The 26,480-nt window shown below is 38.4% G+C and overlaps 1 protein-coding gene across 2 annotated transcripts in view; it reads left to right on the top strand.

The window, feature by feature from the left end:
• The window catches only part of idh3b (isocitrate dehydrogenase (NAD(+)) 3 non-catalytic subunit beta), a 34,764-nt gene that overhangs the window by 5,534 nt on the left and 2,750 nt on the right, over nt 1-26,480 (top strand). The window contains exons 2-11 of one of the 2 annotated variants that reach the window (XM_034167134.1): nt 5,494-5,667; nt 8,803-8,923; nt 11,868-11,928; nt 12,020-12,152; nt 13,673-13,806; nt 14,676-14,778; nt 21,368-21,514; nt 21,666-21,760; nt 23,406-23,466; nt 24,506-25,772. In XM_034167134.1, the coding sequence (XP_034023025.1) occupies nt 5,494-5,667; nt 8,803-8,923; nt 11,868-11,928; nt 12,020-12,152; nt 13,673-13,806; nt 14,676-14,778; nt 21,368-21,514; nt 21,666-21,760; nt 23,406-23,466; nt 24,506-24,595 (1,119 nt within the window). In that variant the 3' untranslated portion in view covers nt 24,596-25,772. Of the gene's footprint in view, nt 1-5,493; nt 5,668-8,802; nt 8,924-11,867; nt 11,929-12,019; nt 12,153-13,672; nt 13,807-14,675; nt 14,779-21,367; nt 21,515-21,665; nt 21,761-23,405; nt 23,467-24,505; nt 25,773-26,480 lie in introns of those variants that run through there. The other variant, XM_034167136.1, reaches the window with a different exon arrangement.

Genomic DNA, 26,480 nt, shown 5'->3' with positions numbered 1-26,480 from the left:
CGGTTTCTTACAGTTCGGTCACAGACGTTGACTCCAGTTTCCTCCCATTCGTTCCTCATTTGTTTTGTTGTACATTTTTCGATTTTTGAGACATATTGCTTTAAGTTTTCTGTCTTGACGCGTTGGTGTCTTCCTTGGTCTACCAGTATGTTTGCCTTTAACAACCTTCCCATGTTGTTTGTATTTGGTCCAGAGTTTAGACACAGCTGACTGTGAACAACCAACATCTTTTGCAACATTGCGTGATGATTTACCCTCTTTTAAGAGTTTGATAATCCTCTCCTTTGTTTCAATTGACATCTCTCGTGTTGGAGCCATGATTCATGTCAGTCCACTTGGTGCAACAGCTCTCCAAGGTGTGTTCACTCCTTTTTAGATGCAGACTAACGAGCAGATCTGATGTGATGCAGGTGTTAGTTTTGGGGATGAAAATTTACAGGGTGATTCCATAATTTTTTCCTCAGAATTGAGTGATTCCATATTTTTTTTCCTCTGCTTGGTCTAAAAAAGTAACCGTTACTGACTGCCACAATCTTTTTTTCTTGATTTCTTATAGTGTTTCTTAAAGCCAGAAAGTTGCCATTTGAAATGACTTTAGTTTTGTGTCATGTCTGTGATCTGCTTTTTTCTACAAAATTAAACAACTGAATGAACATCTTCTGAGGCCGGTGATTCCATAATTTTTGCCAGGGGTTGTATCATCAGCAAACAAAATACAACTCAAAAACTTAGAAACCAAACCTATATCATTAATATACAACAAAAACAATAATGACCCGAGGACTGACCCCTGGGGCACTCCACATGTAATCCTCAAAAATTCAGATTTTATCCACCAAGATGTACACACTGATATCTGTTACATAAATAACTAGTTATACAGTTAAAGGCCAGTCCTCTAATACCATACATCTGTAATTTTTCCAATAATAAAGTATGATCAATGGTCTCAAATGCTTTCTATAAATCAAAAAAACCCCAACAGTGTATTGCTTCTTCTCTATTGCATTTGTAACTTGTTCCACAAAGTCTATTAAAGCCAAAGAAGTTGTTCGATTTTTCCTGAAACCATACTGCTGTTCCTTAAGTATATGTTGTTTAGCTATAAAATCATTCAGCCTCTACAAATATTTTTTCCAAAATTTTTGAAAACTGTAACAAAGAGATTGGCCTATAATTTGAAAAACAGTGGTATCACCTTAGCAATTTTCATTCTAGAAGGAAATTTCACGGTCATGAGTGACAGATTACAAATATATGTTAAAGGTTTGATAATACAGTCAATAATGTTCTTAATCAAAACCATATCAAAGCTATCAATATCAGAGGAGTTATTCCCCTTAGCTTTGTGAGCTATATTAATAATTTCATTTTCATCCGTTTCTCTAATAAACATTGAATTCAGAATTGTATTAAATAATTTACAGCTGTCCATAGAACACTTTGTCGTGGTTAGAATTGAGTTTGATGCATTTTTACCAACATTAACAAAATAATCATTGAAATAATCAGCAGTAATTTTTTCCTTTTACAATTTTGTCAGTCTATATAAAAGTAAGATGGATAATCTTTAACAACTTTTTTCTTTTTAATGACTTCGCTTAAGAGCTTCCAGGTTCCCCTGATGTTAGTTTTATTTTTCTCAAACAAATCGCAGTAATACTGCTTCTTACTGCTGCGTGCAACAAGACAAGAGTCCCAGTTAGTGACTTTAATCTGCACAAAAGTGACTCACAATTGACATTTTAAAATGGCTTTGAGAGGTGTTAAGAAGCGGACTTACCGCTTCTGAAAAGCAGCGAAACAATGAACCAACAAAGCAGTGGGTCAGAGCACTGCATCGTTGGTTCAAGCTTCAAGAACAGCCGCTGCAGCAGCGGTTGATTACAGACCTGCTGCAGCGTCTGCAATCAACATAGAGAAATTATCATTTTCCTGACAGACACCCTCAAAAACAACGGCCGCTCTGAAGAAGGACATATAGGGGAATTGTTAAGCAAAAACGCTATTGATGTCGGTGGATTGAATCATTTCGTGCCATTTCCTGTTTACGGCTTCGTCTACCATCAGTTTGTGGCTTTTTACGACAACGTCTGGTTAGTGGCTTTTTCTCCACTGGGCAGATTTTTTTGTGCCATTTCCGGTTTGTGCCTTCGTCTACCATAGAGCGAACTTTACGCCACTGTGCGGCATGAAGCTTGTATAAAATGAATTGACAGTTATTTTGGGAATTGATTTAAGTGTTTTGAGTGTTTCTTTTTTAATGTCTAAATGATCTGATTTCAGTTTCTTAAATGTGAATATTTTCTTTCTGGCAGTACACTGAATACCTTTGAGCTGTTTCAACATTGGAAGGCTCTGGACAACTTTGATCAACATTTTTCACCATTTTCTGACATTTTATGGACCAAACATCTAATCAGTTATTAATCAGTTTATTACTTTCTCTGTGAATCTTTTTATTTGCAGCCTTAATAGAGAGCAATAAGAATTTCAAGTCCCATGGATTGTGGTTTGGGTTAATGAGTTGGCCGCCGCCGTAGAAACTCAAGAAATTGTGCTGCTTTCTTTACCCTTGGAAGCCCAGAAAGACCTGACATTTAAAACCCCTTCTTCTAGTACAGCAGATAACTGAAACAATTGTTGAAATTATGATACAAACACCAAATTTGGCACAAATACTCCTTAATCATTACACACACCACAAGCATCGACGATGTTAGACGCGTTGCTGATCGGTCTAAAAAGCATTATTTTCAATGAGACGCTCTGTGTTTTTGACGTGACACTTGGTGTCGCGTCAAAAACCAAGTTAAAGCAATGCTGGATCAAAAAGCAATGTTTTCATAGAGACACAATAGCGGCAAGAATGTTTTATCAACTACTTTAACTATTTACGCACATTGCAGCCAGAGACAGCTGCAGTGTGCATGCACACGTTGTTGTAGTTAAGACAACCTGTCGCAGCTGCAGGTGGCTGAGAAATGCACAGACTCACTGCAGAAATTATCACAGGCTGGCGCTTGGTCTGATACCCGCTCACGTCATCATGAATGTTTTGTTTTGATTTTGTTTATAAAGCGTCAAGGTTGCCATTCACTTCGTTTGGTTTTGTTTCAATCTTTTATGCGCTCTGCACTCGCAGGCTTTTCGGTGATGGGAGAAGTGCTGGCTCATTCGTTCACTTTTTCTCGACGATTTGTGGCTTTGTGACTTTTTTCCTTCATTCAGTGTTGAGGACCACAGTAGCTGGAGAAAGCCAAAGGATTTCCCACGCCTTATCTGGATGGGGCAGATACGTGTCGGTCACAATCAAGGCTATAGATACAAAATACAGATGTTATATCAGAAACACTAAATCATATGTCATGAAGATGTACTTTTGCTTTCAGCATCTGCATATGAAAAAAAACTTCATGTTGCCGAAAAATTGGTTTGATTAATCCTAATATTTAACAAGTTATGACCAAAAACGTGGTGCATTTTTAAATTAAATTAGTCGTTATTCTGTGTCACTTTAAAATTGATGCAGCATGTTTTATTGTATAACATTAAAGGTGTGGTTGTCTTTTATGTAAATGTTTTTCTGTGATATAAACAAATATCTGTTTTCTATTTTCAGAAAATTTCATCAGTTTCGGGTGACAGAGAGACAGCTACATAGTTTTACAGAAATGAGTTACACCGTTGTAAAATTTCATTTTCAAGACAGTATTGAATGGAAATGCTGAATGAAAACAATAAAAAGTCATCCTTTGGTCTTTAAATAATGTTATTTGAAGTCTTAAGGGTGTCTAAAAAAATAAACAAAAGATTTAATGCGGCCAGAGCAATATTTTGTTTTTGGCAATGATCGCACTGCATGGTCTCAGATGTTCAGAAAATCCTGTAGAGTCCGTGACATACCTATATTTAAAAATAATAGCATGGTGAATGTAACTTAGGTAGTTTTATTGTCCTATGTTAGGATAATTAGAGGATATAAGTTGAATGGAATAAATAATTAGGTCCTATACCTGTTATGATGAAGGCTATAGGTAGCACCGTGTCACGGACTCTACACACGTAGAGTCCGTGACATATAGTTTTAAAATAGTACATGGATGATTCTATGAGTATCCATGATGAAGTGCTCTATCTATATTGAAGAATCCAGTTTGTTAAGCCTTATAACCAAAACATATACCAATTTTTTTAAGTAAATAGTAAAATAAATGACTCTTGTATTAAGGATATCCATTCTATTGTAGAGTCTGTGACGGTCAAAATGTGACTTTGCCTCAAAAAAAAATTGGCTAGAGATACATGAATAAAATTTTGGATTATATTGCACTACACATTGGGCTTCATAATGGGTCTCAATTCAAAGAAAAATACTTACTTTGATTTTTGTCTTAAGGTGACACCTTAAGACACCTTGATTGTGACTGACCCCATAAAATGTTTCTTTCAAGAGGCGGGGTTGTGATGGCCTGTCTGCCTGGTGGGTTTTCCATCTGTGATGCAATGAGGCAACATATGATTCTCTTTGTAGAGGGAGTGCATTTAGAGCCTAAAGTGGCATTTTCTGACAAGATTTTACAACTTGTATAGATTCTCAGATGAGGGAATATGTTTCTGTATAATGTTGAATTTAATCTCTCTGTCTGAGTGTTGTGGACCCTAGTAGCTGGAGAAGGCCAAGGAGATGCCCATGTTTCACCTGCCTGTGGCAGGTATTTGGTTATTTTAGAGAAGTGGGAATGAACCATTTGCATGCCTGGATGCTCGCCATCCAGGACCCAAGGTGGTTCTGTGTTGTCTTGACTAACCTCTTATTGAGTCTGTTGTCATAGTTGCATTTCATCAGTTCCATGTTGTCAGTCCTTATCCATGCATATCTTGTTCCAATAGGCCATTATCATCAGTATGTCAGTCATCCCGACATCTGACACTGACCTTGGTATCCTGGGCAACATCCGGGCTGTATGTTTTAGTTATGTGTCTCACTCATGTTCCGAGGTAAGCTTGGATAGCTAGCTATTGGGAAACACTTAATGGATGTATGTCCAAACTGGGATTTGAACTGCGCACCTGTTGTTCTAAAGAAGGTAAATTCAGTCCCCTAACAACCAACTGCACTTAAAAATAGAGGTTGCCAAAGAATTCTGTCACACCTAATTTCATATTGTGGGCATTTTGGCTGTGACTAATCCTGAGTGATGTCTTTTTTTTTTTCAAGGTTCAACAATGGATACTTGGTTGAAAAAAATTGCTGTGTGTTCATTTAGTCAGTAGTACGTACCCCTTACGTTTGAAGAAAATCTGAGGTGGTCATCATCGTAACAAAGTGCAAAATATAACTATGCTGCCATTTTGCACACTATAAACCACTCTTCTCAGTGGCTGGCAATCATCAGAAGGCTATCAAAATTTGGTTTAATAATAAGTCATGTATAACTGTTATCAAATAGACATTATTTCACCTGGCTGTGTCCTCTCTTTTGTCCTTAGGGCGTGAGCGTCCCACAGTGGCAACAGCTGACCTCTCGGCCACTGAGTGTATCTGCTGGTCTCTGTGGCCCAGATGTTCTACCTGCCCGTGCTGATGCGATCTTCAAGGTAACAATGTTACCTGGTGATGGAGTAGGACCTGAGCTGATGACCTCTGTTAAGGAAGTCTTCAAGGTATTTTAACTGGGACTTGTTCTTTTTTTACTTTATCTGTGCTGGTAACACTCATGGCAATCCCTCAAACCCTTTGTTTAACATGGAAATGTCATTGCACACAAACACACACAGTCCTTGACAGAGCCTTAGCCTGGTGTGATGGCTGGGAAATCCCAGACGATTGGTGTCTGTGGACCTGCTGTAGCCTTCATCTGCCTTCACAGCCATTGGATTATAAACTGTCCCCTCCTTTTCGTGATCTACTGTTAAGGACTTCTTTTTTTTCACCAGAGCCCCATTAGCCATCTCTTGTTCAGGATTCCTGTTGGGTCTTCAAGGTTACCGTAGTGGCCACCGGGCTCAGAAAGTCCCCACCTGTATTTCACCCCAACAGGCAATACCTTATTTGATCTGTGACCAAGGTGTCAAGAGTTGTGGTGAGCTGTGGTATGAAGGAAGTGAATCAATTAAAAAAAGGCAATTATACTCTTATGCAGATATTTAGATACACTATTTTAGACATCAGGAGTGTAATTCCCTAAGCCTTGTAAGCATTACACTCCTGATAATTTTGGCCTTCTTTTTTTTCTGTAATAAGTTTTTAAATCATTGATGTAAAATATGGTTATTTACCATAATTCTGGCCCTCATTATTAGACATTATTTGAAACAAGTTAGCTTTTCATTATGAAAGGAAAAATAAAAGTAGCCTTTTTTTTTTCTTTTTTCTTTTTTAATTACCTCAGCAGAAAAACAGAGGTGACGTCGACAGATGAATGTAATCATGATTTGGTACAAAAGCAGTGTCCATAAAACGCTGAGTCTTTATGAGAAGCAAAAATGGGCATAGGATCTCTAGTTTTAATCATTCAAGGAATATGGAGAAATTTCAGTGTGTGTGAAGAGCAAGATCCCTCAAACGGCACTGCATCAAGATCTGTCATTCATCAACAGTTGTTAGGCTTCCCATAGTAATCCCTTGCATTTGTCAAGTACTACAATACAGAATTATGTTCACAATTGTTTTTTGGAAATACATGTGTTTCCGTTTGTGGCGGTGGTGGCTAAGTCTGCTTGTTTCCAGTGCAGAAGTTTTCTGGTCCAAGGCCATTCCTGCCCGCTTTCCATGTAATGTGGAGTTGAGTCAGGAAGGACATCCGGCACAATATTTGTACCAAGTCAACATGCAGACCTACTTCGGATCTGCTGTGGCACTCCTGAGTGTAACAAGGGAGAAGTCGAGGAGATTACGTGTTTCCATTAAGCATATTTTCAATTTGCAACTTCAAATCCTGCAGTTGTGCCTTTAGGGCACAACGACAAGACAAATCTGTCATCCTCCAACTGTTGTTCAGTGTTTCTCTCTCTCTCTCTCTCTCTCTCTCTCTCTCTCTCTCTCTCTCTCTCTCCTATATTGTGTAAATGTCGTTATCACAAACTTCTTTGAAATATCTATATGATTTTGAGGCAGTATCGCCCACCCCTAGGGGAAATTTGTATTGTGACCAGACAAATCAATATTCCCCATTTTGGAAGAAATGGGCACAGTGTGCACCCAACCAAAAATGAAAAGGACCATCCAGAATGTGATCACCAACAACTCCAAAAGCCAGGGTCTGTCTGGGGTTATGTCAGTTGTACAAATTAAACAATTTATGGATAGTGTTATTTGTTTGTTGTTTTTAAGCAGGTTTTATACTTTGGTTTTAATATTTCCTTTGTGATTTTTTTTTATCAATGCCATGTCTGTCTTTTTGTCTCGGGACTTTATCAGTGCTGTATCTGTTTGTGCTGTTTGTCATTTTCTGGTCTGCTGTGTCTAGTACTTTTACCCAAGACAAATTCCCTTTGGGGACAATAAAGTATATTTGATTTGAATAATATTTGCCCTTTTCTTGTTGATTAACTGAATACAACATTTTCTCCCTTAATCTTATTCATGTTTATTCACTGTTTTTTTTTTTTTTTTTTTTCTCCCATCATACTAAAAATAAGTAAACAAAAATCCTGTTGACTTGTGGAAGGATGACATTAATTAATTAATTCCCCCATTGAGATTTCGCCCCAGGAAGGATCCAACTTCACTCCTTTATATCCTCATTGCCAAAATATATTAAGTGTTATGAGAGACTGGCACAATTGCAAAGTGGTAACTGCTTTAGTGTCCCAACTGTATTTGAAATGTGTTGCAGGCCTTACATGCAGGAATGAATATATCCTATGTTAACAAATTAAATGAAGTGGACCAGAAAAAAAAAACCTATGAAATGGGTGGGGTGTTTATTTATTTATATATATATATATATTCCATCCCCTTTTTTCTGATTTGGGGTTGTAGGACAGCAATGTTATTTATGTAATTATAATGTCCAAATTCAATGTGCAAAGTTTTACAATAGGGAGAATTGATAAATACCATGTCCTCTAGCTATTTTTGGCTAAAAGCTTACATTTTTCTGTTATAAAAGTTATACAGGGAAATGATAATGTACTATCCTCAGCCAATATCTACTTTTTTTTAGTTTATTTTGTTAAAATTAAATCGTTTAACACAAGTAACCAGTTTTGCTTCAGTTTTTTTGACTGTGCAAATGTATGCAGTATTTGGTTATGTCTTGATCACTTGTGAACTGCACTGAACTCTTTCATTTAATTCTTGCTGTATTTATTCAACCAGTGTGCTTATGATAAAGTACAAAGTTATTTATAGTTCTAATCGCTTGATGTTTCTCTCAAAGTGCACCAGATTGATAATTGATTTTTAACCTTAAAATGTACAAATTTAATTCTAGGGAAGCACACCCTCAGAACCCCCTAGAAGGTTTGCAGTTCACCTGCTGTAGTATCACTATATCCTGTGGGAAGCATTGATACTAGCAATAAAATTCCAGAATCTGCCCACAGGCAAAATTGCCCTCTTCTAACAGAAGGCAAGATAACAACAACAACAAAATATTGGGTTTGTTTAACGGGGTGAGCTAGGTGTTCTTTTTATTGCAAACATTCTTACCGTATGACATTACAAGTATCTGATGAGTGGAGAAAAGCCACAACACTGACCATTTTTACTGTGGCAGAGTCCCCAGAGTCTCCTTCCAGTTATACTTGGTATTCTAACTCTTAAAGTTGGTATGCTCTTCATCCTGTCTCCAGGCAGGTGACATCCCAGTTGAGTTTGAGGAGTTACACCTGAGTGAGGTACAGAATATGGCCAGTGAAGAAAAGCTGCAACAAGTGTTGACCTCAATGAACAGCAACAAAGTGGCCATTAAAGGTAGCTTTACTTGTTATCTCCAGCTGAGGACTAGAAAAGAGGAATATTGGGTCATTAGTGTGTCAGTAATTTGTAATGTCAGCTCACAGCTGTGAGGTTCTTTGTTTGAGCTTCTATCTGCTCTGGCTTTCTGTGCCAAATTTGCATGTTCCTGTGTCTGTGTGGGATTGTTTAAAACTCCATTTGTCTAATAGAGCTGTAACAATGAATTGATTATTAAATTAATCAATCTCAGGTTCTAGAAAACATTGATCAGTATTTATATTTTTAACCTTTATTTATTTATTTATTACATTTTATGGACCAAACAACAAATCAATTAATTGAGAAAATATTTGTTTTTTTAATCATATATGGAAAATAAATCTTAATTGCAGTTGTATAGTGCAATTACACAGGCAGGTGAAATTAGCCATTGGGGTGAATGTATGCACACTGTATCCTGGTAACATGTCTGCTGTGTACCCTGCCTGTTGACTGCTGCATACAAGAGTAGGCACCAGATCGTATGACCGGCGACAGACTTTGATGAAGCTCATTTCTTTAACGTATACTTCCACATGTTGAGGTTACTGTGCAAGTACTAGCCTTAGCATTGTTTTACTTGCTTAGTAGCAGTTGGAGTGAGTCACCCCAGCGAAATCAAACTCCCTGCGCACAAAGGGAGGTTCACAAATGACATTTTCTTAGAAAATCACCTGACTGGCAAAGGTAGCCAGGGTGCAGACTTTGGGATTATGAGTGTTGCAACATAGATTTATGTGAAGCACAATGGTGTCATGGCTACTTGGTACATTAAAAAGAAATTACTTGGATGGGATTTGTGGAAAACCAATTTAAGTCACTTTTTATAATCAGAAAAGTATAAAGAAAACAAATTCCACATTACTACCAGTATAACATACAGTAAATTTGAAAGGCAGAATTTAAAAGGGGTTAAGAAGAGAAAAAAGCAAATTTGAACAATTTTGTGTTGTTGAAGTACAAAGATATTAAATCATAATGAATATATATACAACAATATTCCAGAAAATGTGATGTTGTGAATGGACGTAAAGCGTTTATCCACTGTGTTGGTCATGAGGACTGTGGAGCCATACACTACCTAGACATTGATGTGGAACAAATGATCAGTGTCAGATGTGGCCTCAAGAGAACACAGGTTCCACCAGTTGTTCTTTGTCCACCACTTTGTCCTTGGGCAAAGTCCTTAATTCACAAGTTGCTCCCGGTGTGTAAGTAAATTTTACTTATATAGCACTTTTCACAGATAAAAATCACAAAGTGCTTCACAGTGAAAATATAACATACCACAACGATATAAAACAATAGAATACAGCATAAAACAACAAATTAATGAAAAGATTGGCTGAATAAAAATGCCTTCAGCTGCTTTTTAAAAGAGTCAGTGGAGTCTATACAGCATAAAGACAGGGGAAGAGAATTCCACAGCCTTGGTGCCACTACCTGAAAGGCCCAATCCCCGCGAGTTTTAAACCACGTATGTGGAACCAACAGCAACCTTTGACCTGACGATCTAACAGCTCGGGATGAATAATAAGGTTTCAGCAGGTCAGAGATATACTGAGGAAATTGACCATGTAAGGCTTTAAAAGTTAAGACTAAAATTAAAATGAAACCTAAAATTTACTGACAACCAGTGAAGAGAAACCAAAACTGGAGTGATATGGGATATTCTATTGGTGCCAGTTAAAAGCCTTACCACAGCATTCTGTACAGACTGAAGGTGATCCAAAGCTGATTTACTGAAACAAGTAAAAAGACCGTTACATAATCCAAACGAGAAGAGATGAAAGCATGAATAGTCATTTCAAGTTCAACCTTTGACACCAGTAATCTGAGTTTTGAAATATTCCTTAAATGATAAAACCAATTTCGAACCAGCTGATTGGAATGATGCTCAAGGGACATTGAACTGTGTAGTGAGCGCCTTGCATGGCAGCACCCTAACAATCGGTGTGTGTGTGAATGGGTAAATGTGAGGCATTACTGTAAAGTGCTTTGAGCTTCTGACATACTAGATGGAAGAAGCGCTATATAAATTCAGTCCATTCAAACTTTAGTAAATAAAGTTGCATATTTCATTTAAAAACTTGCCTCCCTCCAGTTTTGCAGTCTGATGATGAAACTCTTATTAATACATGTAGGCCAGCTACAAAATAACTGTCTATACCATTCCATCACTGATTTGGCACTGTACGTCTTGATTAAATCCTGACTGTAGGTTCGTAAAACTGGTCCCTTGAATAACCACGAGTGGAGTTGTGAAAAACACCTGTTTTTTTTTTTTTTTTTTTTTTTTTATACTTTTTTCTTTAAAATGTTGATTGTAATGAAAACCACAACACAGAAAACAGACAGTCAAAGGAATCCAAATGCCTTAAAACAGGCCAAGGTCATAACACAGTAGATCAGTCAGCATGGCAGCGGTGTCCATTAGGGCTGAGCAAAGCCCATTCTCAAAGAAGTAGGTGACATATTCAAATCACAGTTTAGACAGTCAGGCCAGTCACATGAACATATAAAGGAGAGATGCAAAAAAAGACAAGGTCAAACAGAAACAAAAACTCTGATTGCAGTGAGGAATCACAAGGAGAATACAATGGGGGAACGTATGAAGTACTGGCACAGGGGAATACCAGAGATGAGTTTAATTAGGATGGAAAATAATTACAGAAATAACAGATGTGCCCAGATGCAGAAGAAAAGTGAATGAAAATAAACATGGGGAGAGACTATCAAAATAAAACTGTAAATCAGATTTGGAGACAAAAAACAAAACGCTTTAAAAGGCTGGACATGACACTGATCAGTATCGTTATTTTGTAGTGTGAAATAAATCTGTATCTTCATTCACTGTTCAGTGAGATGACTGGTTTAAAAAAAGAAATGCACCTCTCTTGTGGTATGTTTGGTTAACCAGGAAAGATTCACACACCCATGGAGTACAAAGGGGAGCTGGCCTCATATGAGATGAAACTGAGGTAAAAGAAGAACTGTGTGTTTTTAATTACATGTATTTCTTCACCTTTTTTGTCCTCTCTGTTATGAATTCTCTTCATGTGTGTCCCTCAGGCGTAAACTAGACTTGTTTGCTAATGTGGTTCACGTGAACAGCCTGCCTGGTTACAACACTCGCCACAACAACCTGGACCTGGTCATTATTCGTGAACAGACTGAGGGCGAGTACAGCTCCTTGGAGCATGAGGTAAACAAGATGCCTTCTCTCTACAAAGAGAAGGATGAAAAATAGTTTTAAACCCATGAGATGAAATGCATGCAGGCGTTATAAAAATATAGCGCACTGCTAGAATACCCTCAGCCGATCGCACTACTAGAATACCCTCGTCCGTATTAGCATGTACCTTGTAATGGCGTCTGCAAGAGGGCAAGCGTGTGCACATACATGAGCTTTTGAAAAGAGCAGAAGTTACCGTTGACCATGTGTGATGCGCGTGCACGCTGACGTCATGAGATGTCTTGTAAATTACTCCAGGGATGTTATCAGGTTACAAAAAACAGTGGTTTCAGTTTTAGAAGTGTTTATTTCACACAAGCTTTTAGATGATACATGAGAAACATGTTACATTTACACCAAAATTCAGCAGTTTTGGAGCAGATTCCACCATGTTGGATTAACGGCCAGCGAGAGATCAATAGAAAACAAAATGTGACCTTTTCACCTCTCAAAATAGGTCAAGGTTAGCCATCTTTGAACTTGTCCAAGGTCTGTGTCCCAAGACTGTTCCATGTGAATTTAAAGACTCTGGCAATAGTACACTGAAAACTAGAAGCACTTAGAGAGTGCAAACCTCCACCAAGGCCATGGGGTCACTGACGCCATAACATGTACACACCGTGGAATCATTGAACCTAAAAAAGTCTAACAGTGATGTTTGCTCAGTAGTAAAAAAAAAAAGTTTCATCTGCTGTGACTGGATAGCATGTATCCATAGCGCTTGGCATCACAGTTTATTGCAACTTGCACCTTTCCCAGAAGCTACTGTTATCTGAGCACTGATATTGATATTGCATGTGCTTATAGACAAAAACAAATAAGAGACAAAATTCAATGTATTATTCAACTAAAGTGCAAATATATGATTTTTTTAACATTTATGAAACACTTCTCTAAACAAGGCCATAGGGTCACTGACCCTAAAGAGATTCCCTCCTTGGCACAGTGATCGATTTCTTTTTGTCTCTTTCTCTAAAATTGTATGTAATAATCATTAGATTATTAATATATAAACAAAAATAAATTTAAGAAATATTACAATTTGAAAACAAATGCACCCGGACGTGATGGCAGCTGCAACTGCTTAATGCTAACTTTTAACATTGAAAATGCCATAGTCATGCTAACGCGTTAGCATGTGGTGATTCGGATCACCACATGAAAAAGAGAATAGTTGAACCAACTTAAATCAACTGTTTCAGTTAGTAACATCTAAATGAACTAAGTTGTTTGTAAGTTAGAGTTGATCCAACTTAAGTTCAAACAGCTCATTCATTCAGGTGTTAACAGTTGAAACAACATTTTAAGTTGGGTCTTTTTTCAGTGTAGGACTGGAATTATGCTGAGCACATACAGACGGACGGACGCGAAGCCTTCTCAATACCCGATGGTCATGTTTTCGTCTCGGGTAATTTGTTTGGTTGTGTAATATGTTGATATTCTTTTATGGGAGAAATCAACGTTTGCTGTTCTGCATATGTGTGTTTTAGAGTGTGAAAGGTGTGATTGAATGTTTGAAGATTATCACCAGAGAGAAGTCACGGCGTATTGCTAAGTTTGCCTTTGATTATGCCACTAAGAAGGGACGACTTAAAGTCACTGCTGTTCACAAAGCCAACATCATGTAAGTATGTGTTTTCTATTTGTATATGTGTTTCAGTTGGCATCCTTGAAATAATTAAATGCATACAGCCTTTCAAATTTCCCCAAACTGACAAAATGTAGTTTCTTCCAAAAGCATTGTGATGTCTGTTTATTTTTGTAACATGTTGCAAAATTACAGCTCTTGTTAATGAAGAGAACATATTTATCTGGGGGAAATCCCATGGCGAATATTGCCTTTTCCTTCTATTACCATTGTGTAGACGAACTGCAGGAGGAAGCACATGTGCACATGTGTGAGGTTTTGAAATTACCTGTGACCTGATCCACTTGATATGTGTTCCTGAGGCGATCACACCAACATCCATAAGATATCTTGTAAATTAATTCAGAGGTGCTTTCCTGTTCCAAAAATGGAATTTTTAGATTTGGAAGTGTTTATTTCTCGCTAACCTTTACAAACTGTATGAGAAACATACTAGATTTTTGCAGAAATAAGCTGTTTTGAAGTGTTTTCCACCGTCTTAGTTCATTTTGTTTGAGCGAGCAGCCAGCTGACATCTTGGTACCTTTCTTTATTCCAATTGGTAGTCCCCATGTCCTGCTAAGCATCTCATGCGCAGGTTGGGGGAAGCCCCAAGTGATCTAATGTCGCTGCCAAATATAGGTCATGGCGTCTGATCGCTTGAATTTCTACCCATCAGAGATCAAAATTTTATATTGTTTCCAAACAGCATAAATTTTGAAAATTTTAGTGTTGCCAAAGAATTATTTTTATGACTTAGATCTTTAAAAACCCAAAGGCAGTACAGCTGTAAGTACTGGTAATTTGGGTCTTGATCTCCTAGCTATTTAGTGCAACTAAACTGTTTGTCCTTGTGCTTGTTACAGGAAGCTGGGTGATGGCTTGTTTCTTCAGAGCTGTGCCGAGGTGGCACAACTTTACCCAAAAATCAAATATGAGAACATAATCATCGATAACTGTTGCATGCAGGTATGTGCTCTCTGTCCATTCTTCACACCGTTAACGAATGTTTGGAGTCATCATATGTCTTTTCTCGCTAATCTATGTTCAGTGGTGGGCACAGCTAACCAAAAAGTTAGCTTCGATAACCAATAATCCGCTAACTGGAAGGTTATCTTTTATAACGCCGATAAACTGCTCAGCAGTTTATCGGAAGTTACAGATAAGCGATAGCTTTTAGTATTGATTGGGACGCAGCCAGATCAGATTACACTGTCGGCTTCTGATAAACCAGTTTCACTTTAAGTGCTGCAGGGGCTGCTGGGTAAATTCAAAGATCAAGTCATTCCCAGGCAGGATCACAAACGCATGAAAAATAAATGAATAAAAAAATAAAACCTCAAACATCATCTTTCAGAAGCAGTAAAACACAGTATTAGAAGTCACAGTTTATCTCGGTATTTTTTTTATATATATATATATATATATATACACACACACACACACACCATCATTTACGAATTAAAACATGCTGCTTTTTTCACACGCTTTGAACCCTCCGGCTTAAACAACCGAAATATGTCCGTTAATGCGTTCATTGGCAAAGTAAAAGACACGTAGTAAATATAAATTCTTACCTGTTAGTTTCAGTGGGATTCGTTAAATTCCAAAAAAATCAGAATCCACATAAAGCATCCTGATTATTCAAAACTGTGTCTAAACGGTGAAGAAAAGTCCCTCTGTAACACAGCTGTGCTGTGAGATCTCCTCTCTCCCACTGAGTCTTGGCAATTAACTTATCCTATCAGCCACAAAGAAATAAAATAAAATAATCCTAAAATTAGTCTGTTTTGTTTTTGTGTCGAGCGGACCGTAACACTGTAACATTCAAAGTGAACCTGAACTACACTACCTACAATACTCTGCGTCGACCGGCCAATCACGTCTTGAGCTTAATGATGATGTCATCAGCAAACAGTCAGTCTGCCACAAACACACCTAAAATGCTTGATTTTAGTGTTTACAAACGTTTTTGACTGTTAAACTTTGCTCACTTTACCAGCAAATTTTTTGGAAGATAATTGGTCCGCTGATGATTTTAAGTCATCTGGAAAGCTAATCCATTAACAAAAACATTAGCTTCGATCATTATCGGTTAGCAGATTAGCTGAACTTTGCCCACCACTGTCTATGTGTATACTTCCTTTCCTAGTTTTACTGTTTCTGTAGCTGTCCACTTAAAAAAATAGCATCTGGACACTTTTTTGTCACTTTTATAACAAAACATTATGTGCCAAAACATGCTGCTCCATTCTTACGTGTGCACTGAGTTGACAAAGCAGTGCGATTTTTTTTTTTTTTTTCTTCTTCTTTTTTCCCCCTTGCCACTATTGCCTGGCTGTGGATAAAGTCTCAACTTAAATTGTGAATGGCTAAGACTGTGGTGTGTTTTTTTTTTTTTTTTTTTTGACTGAAAACATCAAGTCCATAAGTAGTTGGACAGTGACATTTTTAATTTTAGCCCTGTACACCACCAGCTGAAATGAAACAATCAAGAAGTGTTGTAGTATAAATAATTAGCTTTTAGTTCAAGGTGTTTAACTGACATAACATTCAGGGTTTGTGTCCATTTGTGCACATAGTGCCTCCATGTCAAATTCACTGAATGTACCTTGGTCTTCACTTACATCATTTTCAGAAATACAAAAAGTATGGTACTATGGTACACAAAAACACAGGTGACAGCTCTGATGGTGTTGTAGGCTTCTCTGCTTTTTAAGCTGGCACAAAGGTACACGGAGCAATTTTTCTGTTGTACCACTAGTTACAGCTTCAAGGTGGAGTGGAACAGAAAAAATATAGAAGATTTTTAAGCAAATCCTTGGAAGATGTGAATGAACGAACATAATTCCTGTATTATGTCTTCAAAGGAAGATAATTTGGCCCTTTTGTTTGGTAGGTAGAGCATGCAGATGTAGATGTTGATGTGCACATCATTGAGCGCGTGTACGTTATTGCACAGCTAAGCCCCCTCCACACAGAGTCCACACAAACTAATTTATGCTGTTGATATGATGATACAGCACAATAATGCAAATTCATCCTTTCAAACACTGGTTTTCCAGTTGTGTCTAATGGATGCAACCCTTTAATTACAAAATGTTGCACACTGTTTATATCAGTGTGTAACATTTACAGTGCTTCTGGAAAATATTCACATCTCTTTGTTAGGACGAATAGCACTACTGAAAATGAACGTTCTTCCCAGACTGCTTTACCCATTACAAATGTTTCCAGTTGTGCTGACCCATAAGGTGATTAAGCAGGTGAATGGCTGGCTCACCTCCTTCATATGGTCCAAAAGAAAGCCTCACCTCAAATTCTCTGTGTTATGTCGACCAGCTTTGGAGGGTAGCTCAGTCCTTATTAGTCTCCCAGTTCCTGCCACTGAAAAACATCCCCACAGCATGATGCTGCCACCACCATGCTTCACTGTAGGGATGGTGCCTGGTTTCCTCCAAACATGACGCCTGGCATTTACGCCAAAGAGTTCAGGTCTTTGTCTCATCAGACCAGAAAATTTGTTTCTCCTTCACGTACCTTTTGTCAAACTCAAGGTGGGCTACCATGTGCCTTTTACTAAGGAGTGGCTTCCATCTGGCCACTCTACCATGCAGGCCTGATTGTTGGATTGCTGCAGAGATTGTTGTCCTTCTCCACAGAGGAATGCTGGCGCTCTGATAGAGTGACCATCAGGTTCTTGGTCACCTGCCTGACTAAGGCCCTTCTCCCCTGTTCGCTCAATTTAGACGGGCGTTCAGCCCTTGCAAGAGTCCTGGTGCATCTGAACTTCTTCCATTTACAGATGATGGAGGCCACTGCGCTCATTGAGACCTTCAAAACAGCAGAAATGTTTCTGTACCCTTACCAAGATTGGTGCCTTGAGACAGTCCTGTCTCTGAGGTCTACAGACAATTCATTTGTCTTCATACTTCGTTTGTGCTTTGACATCCACTGTCAACTGTAGGACCCATAGAAACATCTCAAGGATGATCAGTAGAAACAGGATACGCCTGAGCTCAATTTTCAGCTTCATGGCAAAGGCTGTGAATGCATGTACATGTGATGTCTTAGTTATATATATTAAAAAAAAAAAAAATTCCGGATGCACTGTATTTATTATCTTGCCAAAAAGTTTTTGCAGGATCTGTTAGCCAGTTTGTATGTTTTTTTTTTGTTTTTGTTTTGTTTAGTTTTTTTTTTAAAGTGTGGGAGGAAACCGGAGTGCCCAGAGGCAACCCATGCAGACACTGGGACAACATGCAGACTCCACACAGAAATAGCAGGAAATGATCCCCTAACCTTCTTGTTTTGAGGCATCAGCGCTAACCACTAATTCACTCTGCCGGCCTGTTTTCTAGACAGTGCCTTTGACGCGGTCTTATTGATATTTGCATTGTCTGGCAAATGCATACTTAATTTCAAGATGTTGGGGAGGGACGGGGTGGTGGGGGTCTCTCCACGTCAGTTTGTCTCCACCTTTTGCCGCATTCCCCAAATCATGATTCAAGGATTTTTAATTATCATTCCAAAATGTGTGGTGCATAAGGATGAATGAATCAAAGTACTGATATCCCAGTTAGGCCTGCAAGAAATTAAGTTAAAACAATTAAATAGCATGCAGACACATCCACTTGTCCCTTATATAAAAAAAGCACATATAGGATTGGTAGCAGCCCATATAAACCTGATGACACCAGAAAGATTAAATTGCACATAGGCACACATAAGGTATACAACCCCTGGCAATAATTATGGAATCACCGGCCTCGGAGGATGTTCACTCAGTTGTTTAATTTTGTAGAAAAAAAAGGAGATCACAGACATGACACAGAACTAAAGTCATTTCAAATGGCAACTTTCTGGCTTTAAGAAACACTATAAGAAATCAAGAAAAACAAATTGTGGCAGTCAGTAATGGTTACTTTTTTAGACCAAGCAGAGGGAAAAAAAATATGGACTCACTCAATTCTGAGGAATAAATTATGGAATCACCCTGTAAATTTTCATCCCCAAAACTAACACCTGCATCAAATCAGATCTGCTCGTTAGTCTGCATCTCAAAAGGAGTGATCACACCTTGGAGAGCTGTTGTACCAAGTGGACTGACATGAATCATGGCTCCAACACGAGAGATGTCAATTGAAACAAAGGAGAGTATTATCAAACTCTTAAAAGAGGGTAAATCATCACGCAATGTTGCAAAAGATGTTGATTGTTCACAGTCAGCTGTGTCTAAACTCTGGACCAAATACAAACAACATGGGAAGGTTGTTAAAGGCAAACATACTGGTAGACCAAGGAAGACATCAAAGCGTCAAGACAGAAAACTTAAAGCAATATGTCTCAAAAATCAAAAATGCACAACAAAACAAATGAGGAACGAATGGGAGGAAACTGGAGTCAACGTCTGTGAACGAACTGTAAGAAACCGCCTAAAGGAAATGGGATTTACATACAGAAAAGCTAAACGAAAGCCATCATTAACACCTAAACAGAAAAAAACAAGGTTACAGTGAGATTTATAAAGATGACTGCCTGAAGAGAACATGTAAATTTCCACAGTCATTGATGATATGGGGCTGCATGTCAGGTAAAGGCACTGGGGAGATGGCTGTCATTACATCATCAATAAATGCACAAGTTTATGTTGATATTTTGGACACTTTTCTTATCCCATCAATTGAAAGGATGTTTGAAGATGATGAAGTCATTTTTCAAGATTATAATGCATCTTGCCATAGAGCAAAAACTGTGAAAACATTCCTTGCAAAAAGACACATAGGGTCAATGTCATGGCCTGCAAATACTCCGGATCTTAATCCAATTGAAAATCTTTGGTGGAAGTTGAAGAAAATGGTCCATGACAAGGCTCCAACCTGCAAAGCTGATCTGGAAACAGCAATCAGAGAAAGTTGGAGCCAGATTGATGAAGAGTACTGTTTGTCACTCATTAAGTCCATGCCTCAGAGACTGCAAGCTGTTATAAAAGCCAGAGGTGGTGCAACAAAATACTAGTGATGTGTTGGAGCGTTCTTTTGTTTTTCATGATTCCATAATTTTTTCCTCAGAATTGAGTGATTCCATATTTTTTTCCCTCTGCTTGGTCTAAAAAAGTAACCATTACTGACTGCCGCAATTTTTTTCCTAATTTCTTATAGTGTTTCTTAAAGCCAGAAAGTTGCCATTTGAAATGACTTTAGTTTTGTGTCATGTCTGTGATCTGCTTTTTTTCTACAAAATTAAACAACTGAATGAACATCCTCCGAAGCCAGTGATTCCATAATTTTTGCCAGGGGTTGTAGTCAGATTTCAAGTGCCAAGTGCTCACGTCTTCAGAGACCAGAAAGATATTGCACAGTGAATAGGTGTCATGTGGCAGAGTTTGTGAGCCTAATGCTGCGTTCACACCGGGCGGGACACGAGGGACAGCAGCAACAGGTTGCCATGTAATCCCTATGGAACGACGCGTTTGGCGCCAAGTCACGCAGCGCGACGCGATGGACGCGAGTGAAGCGATTTTGAGCGATTGGCGTGTTTGTGGCGCAATATTGCGTCACATCACGTTGCGTTGCCCTCCTCCCCAAGTTGAAAAATCTGAACTTTTTCATCTCGTCGCGCCGCGATGACCAATCAGGGACTGAATATGTAGTGATGTGGAGATGTCTGGAGTTTGACTGAAGATGTGAACATGTCCTGTATCTGGTAGCAGCCTGTGAGCAGGACTTATGCCTCTTTTGTCCTTTATTTCACAATTATGACAGAGGTTTTGGAGTGAGCAGCAGCCCCACAGCAGGGGGAGCAGAGTTTCTTTTACGTGCGTGTGAGTGAATCGTCTATGGAGATTATTTTATTAATTAACTACACAGATGTATAATAAAACAAATGGTGACTGGTTTCTAAACACAATTATGACAAGTTTTTTGGGGGGAAGAGCAAGCTGCAGCAAGCAGCGGAGTTTCTTTTTTTTTTTTTTTTTAATTGTTTACATGTGCGCGTGTGAACGGGACAGGAGGTCCTCATACTGGGTCCCGCAGAGGTGGAAGGACCGCTGAAAGCAACCGTCATCCAGACGCAGCTCCTGCAGCAAATAATGATACTCCCTGTATTGGGAGCTTTCCACAACAACTCACTCCATGTGATCAAGGTCCGTCATGTTAACTTGACTTAACAACAGGGGCCGGCGAGCGGAATGGAAGCTCCTCCTATTTGATGACACACCGAGGCAAATTTTCGCAGCAAAAGCAGAGCGACACACCGGGCGAAGGAGGCGCATCCGTCGCCACGCGACCCTCGCGAATTTGTAGCGTCTGATCGCGCCCGGTGTGAACGCGGCATAAGAGCTTCAGGGAAGAAGCCTGGTGGTCCTAGCCCAATTTGTTTATAAAATAAGAAAGCAGGTAGATTTACATGTGTACACAATATTTGTTTGTTTTCGTAAATCTAATCATAAATATGAGACTGGCTAAACAGATGACTTGGTTTTAGCTGTGAGTTTATGTTCTAGTTTTACTTTGTTACATGTTGAAATTGGCATTGTTGTGTTTTTGTATTGCAGCTGGTCCAGAATCCATACCAGTTCGACGTGCTGGTGATGCCCAATTTGTACGGCAACATTATTGATAACCTGGCGGCGGGGCTGGTTGGAGGAGCAGGAGTTGTACCTGGTGAAAGTTACAGTGCTGAGTACGCTGTCTTTGAGCCTGTAAGTTTCTGTTGTGAATGATGAATGGATGGTTGAAAATTATAATGGTGCTCTGCAGAAAATAGAATTGCTGAACTGTTAAATAATCTTTGTTGGTACTTGCAATGGTTCAGCTGTTTAAATAACTCTCTTTTTTTTTAACCTCCTGCAGGGTGCACGTCATCCATTTGCTCAAGCTGTAGGAAGAAATATTGCAAACCCCACAGCCATGCTTCTCAGTGCTGCAAACATGCTGAGACACCTAAAGTGAGTCAGGCTTTTTTTTTTTTTTGCTTTGTATTAAGACCTAAGATTCGGCCGAAGGAATTTTTTTTTTTTTAAGCATTTTTCTTGATGATCAAGAGATTGTATCAATGTCTGATACATTTCTAATGTTTTTTGTTTTGTCTATTCTGGTTCTCTGGGTGTCATACTGTAAATCGCTACTATTTTGTGGCATTATGTATGCACAGTGTTGATCTGCTTAAATATGGGTTTCACCTCTCAAGTGCAGCATCTTTACATTGCTGCTGTTGCACCTACACAAACTTGTACTACGGAAAACATTGTGCAGTGTTAAACATTCTAAATATTAAAATTAAAAAAGGGTTTAAATATGGATGTGTTTTAGACTTTATTGGTTATAATGGAAAGGTATTCAGATTTTCCATATTTAATGGTTTTGCTGATTAAATGGAGACTAATTTTAGACACTTATAATATCCAATATATTTATAAAAAAAAATTGTAAATTAAATGCTAAAAGGGTGGTAAGTGGACCATATTTTAATAGCACTTATATGAAGCAGGTGCTCAAAGGGCTTTACAGTGATGCCTCATATTCACCTATTCTGACACACACTTGCACACTGATGTTCTCATACTGCCATGCAAGGTGCTCTACTGCACATGGGGATTAAGGACCTTGCCCAAGGGCACTAATTGATTTTTCCAGTCTGACATGGATATGAATGGAGAAACCTCTGGTCTCAAGCCCGCTGCTTTAACCTTTAGACCATAACTTCCCCAAAATTATACTTTAATTGGATTTTTAAAAAGTTAATTAACCAATATGTTCAGTGCCTATATGTTAGGTAATGGTCAAAATTTAGCCTTTATCACGATAGTTCATACGTTTATACCGTTTGTTGTACACCTTTTAAGAGCCATTTAGCACATCAATTAGTAATGTTGATTTATGATAGTCAAGTTTGTATTGAACACCTTGATTTTTCTCGTAGCCAAAACAGACATTTTTAAAACAAGTGACGGGGACAAGCAGTTGGCTTTGTCGCCTGATGGGCATTTCCGAGGAGTGCCTGCTATATCTCCATAAAACGTTTGGAAAATAACTTCAGAGGTGTTAATCTGGTTTTAAAAACAGCATTTTTAGATTTAGAAGTGTTAATTTCTCACTAATTCTGACAAATTGTGTGAGAAACATATTACATTTTTACAGTCGCCCTGTCATGTCACGTCGCTCAGTATTTGCATAAAATAGGTGTCAGGTCTATTTTGGCCCCGCCTAGCTGGAGGCAGAGCAACTGTTGTCTGTTGCCACTGTGAAACACCCGCTCTGCTTGAAAATAAATTATGTCACCGCTTTGCCTCTGTTTCTTGTAGTTAATGTGACTGTAGCTTAGTGATTATTTTATCTAGCTCTGATTTTGTGATGGAATAAAATTTTCAGGATATGTCTTTTAGTGAAAAAACTAAAGTATACTAATTTATACAGTAACAGAAGATTTTATGTGGCTCACGCTGTCCCACTTAGAAACTCACCATATCCCTAATTTTTTTGACCTGGAGTACTGTGTGCTTCAGGGTTTAGAGAAAACATTTGGAGTTGTTTCCTACACATGTATGTGTATAACAGTTTAAGCTTTGTCTTGAGTATCACTTTGTCTTGCAGCCTGGAATATCACTCTCAGATGGTGTCAGATGCTGTGAAGAGGGTAATCAAACAGGGAAAGGTAAGTGTGACTGGGTGTTAATGTGACCTTTCCCACTTGTGCCTCCAACACGTCTTCTACAACAACAAAAATGTCAGACAGTAGTAACAGTCTTGTTAACACATAGAGGGAATTTTTTTTTATAGCTTTTAACATTCCAAATCATAACAGTGTAGGTGCTTCACAGTGTGTATACAGTGATACAGTGATCCTTATTATATTAGGTTTAGGTAGGGGTGGTGGCCAAGAGGATAAGTGTGCTTGTTTCCAGTATGGAAGGGTCCGGGTTCAAGGCCACCCCTGCCAATTCTCCATGTTGTGTCAGAAACGACATCTGGAGTAAAACCTGTGCCGAATCAACATGCAGATCAGGGGTCTTCCATTCCAGTCCTCGGGGGCTGGTGTCCTGCACCTTTTAGATGTGTCCGTGGTCCAACACACCTGAATCAAATGGCTGAATTACCTCCTGCAGTCAAGTTCTCGAAGTTCTACTAATGACTTCTTTAATTGACTTAGGTGTGTCCTTTGAGAACTGGAGTTGAAGACCCCCTGTAGATCCATAAGGGATCTGCTATGGTGACCCAGAGTATAAAGGGAGATGTTGAATGGACTTGCTTACTAATCCATATATTTAGTTTGTCCAGTTAGTTATGTCCTCTGAAAATGGAGAGACTGCATATAAATATGGCTAATTCCACAATACTTAATGCAGTATATTTGTTAAACCTCTTGAATTAAACCTCGATGTCTGTATTTCAATCACATCTTGATAGTTTCATTTCAATTCCATTGTGGTGGTGTACACAGGCCAAATTATTAATATATGTCCAAATATTTATGATCTCGACTGATTTCTCTTCAGGTGATAACATTACTTTTTGGTTAATGTTGGAAATGGTTGTTTGGTAACTGAGTGAATGTGATAATTTTCAAGCAGGATTTACCTGCCAGTTGTCTGAAGTACCCTTTCTTTCCCTCTCACCTTTCCTTTAATTGGTCATCTTACACCCCGTTATCCTGTTTGTGTGTGTTTGTGTGTCTGTGCACATGCACATCCCAGGTGCGGACACGTGACCTTGGTGGTTACAGCACCACAGGTGACTTTGTGAATGCTGTTGTGGAAAACCTGCGTCACCGACCTGTTTATTAAGATGTTTCATCTCCAGAAAGGTTGCATCAGAAAGCTGTGTCACAGCTTGAACAGTTGCTTCATCACTGTTACGTTTTTTTAAATATCCGTTGTATAGTTGATCTAACTAAATGAGCAGTGCCTTGTGTTAATGTTTTATTTTTATTTTATTTTTATCTTTTGGGATGCGTCCTCTGATTTGTAATCTTGATCTTCTGTTGTGCACTCCTTTCCTCATAGACACTTTGAGTTTATGACTGAGTTATGACCATGTTCCTTTATCTTGGTTTCTTTGTGTGAATGTGACAACCTTATGCACGTCAGTCCTTCACTCATTTTCTGTGCATCCATTGTTTTGTCCTTTATCTCAGATTCACACCGCTGTTGTCCGTCAGACTACTGCTTTACAATTTTACATGATGTAATGCTGACTGTGCAAGCAACCAACCACTTTTCACTTTTCTTTTTTATTCTGCTAACCTTTAATTTTGCCCTGTGCCACCACTTTTGCTTCATTGTTTTTGCTTTGTGTTTTAATTTTTTTTTTAATGTGATATCCTCGTGATTAAGAGCTAAAACTAGGCTACCTATAGATCCTGTGCAGTCATGTCAACATCCGTGCAAATGTCACTATTTTAGAGGGCAAAGGAGATGCAGGATTCATTTGTTCAGCACACATCGTCTCATTAGTACTGGAATGAAAAGCACAAGCACAAATCTACCTATCAGTAAATACGCATAACACTTAGTGATGCTGAGCAAAGATATGTGAGAAATTGTTTGCGAGTTGGGGTTCAGGAACCATCCAACTTGCCTGTATAATTCAACACACTTTTTGTCTACAAATGACACAGTGATCCACTAAAACTATTTTAGCTTGACACCATGTGTAAGTGTGTCTGATGGACAAATCCAACTTTAGAACTGAGCCAAAATTGACCCACAGAACTCCAGTTTTGCAACACCAACGCAATTCGTTTAATCCTCTTTCTGGGTCTTATGGAAATCTGTCAAAGGAAATACTCTGTGTTCCATACCAGTAAGTGCAGCCACATGCTGAACATGAAACCACTGTGTGAAGCCATAAGGTTCAAAATGATACAATATTGAAGAAGGCTTTCTTGCCAGGCAGGATCATGGATTAAGTGATTTTGGCTGCATGGGGTGTATAGGACAATGAAATCTGTCAGATAGTACTACAAAAAGAAAGAAATGTCCTGTATTGCAGTTTGTAAAACTGCATACTGAAATTCAGGAATGGCAAATTAATTTAAATGTCAAATTCATATATTGTTCTGCTTTGATGAAGCTGCTTCTAAAATGAATACTTTTGCAAAAATAAAGATATATCTAGTGTTTTACAGTAGTTTCCTGTGTTTGTGTAATAGTAGCACTAATTTAATATTTTGAGGTTCTACACCAAAATAAGGTCATCACATAGCTTAATGAAGGTCACGTTGTTGATAAAGCTATGAGATGCACCTCGAAAAATATAATCTAGATTAATTACATATCAGCTAAAATGTTTGAAGCATGCATTTATTTATTTTTGACCATTACAGCCTACAGCTAAAAAATAGCCTATTAGAGTATTTCATTTAAAGTTTGAATAATTGGCTATTTATGCAATATAAATATGAATATCTAGTTTAGTACACACAGCCACAATCATGGGAAAGACTGCAGACTTGACAGTTGTCCAGAAGACACTTAATGGCCCCCTCTGCAAACAGGATAAGTGACAGAAATACATTGTTGAAATACCTGGCTGTTTTGCAGAGTACTGTATCAAAGAATACTATTCACAGTCTTGAAAAGATTGTCAAACTATGCCAATTCAAGAACTAGGGGAGCTTCACAAGGAGTGAACTGAGGGTAGGTATAGTCAGGGCATCAAGAACCACCA

Source organism: Thalassophryne amazonica, chromosome 3 (assembly GCF_902500255.1).
Source record: "Thalassophryne amazonica chromosome 3, fThaAma1.1, whole genome shotgun sequence".
NCBI lineage: Eukaryota > Metazoa > Chordata > Actinopteri > Batrachoidiformes > Batrachoididae > Thalassophryne > Thalassophryne amazonica.
This window is presented reverse-complemented; position numbering and strand designations above follow the sequence as displayed.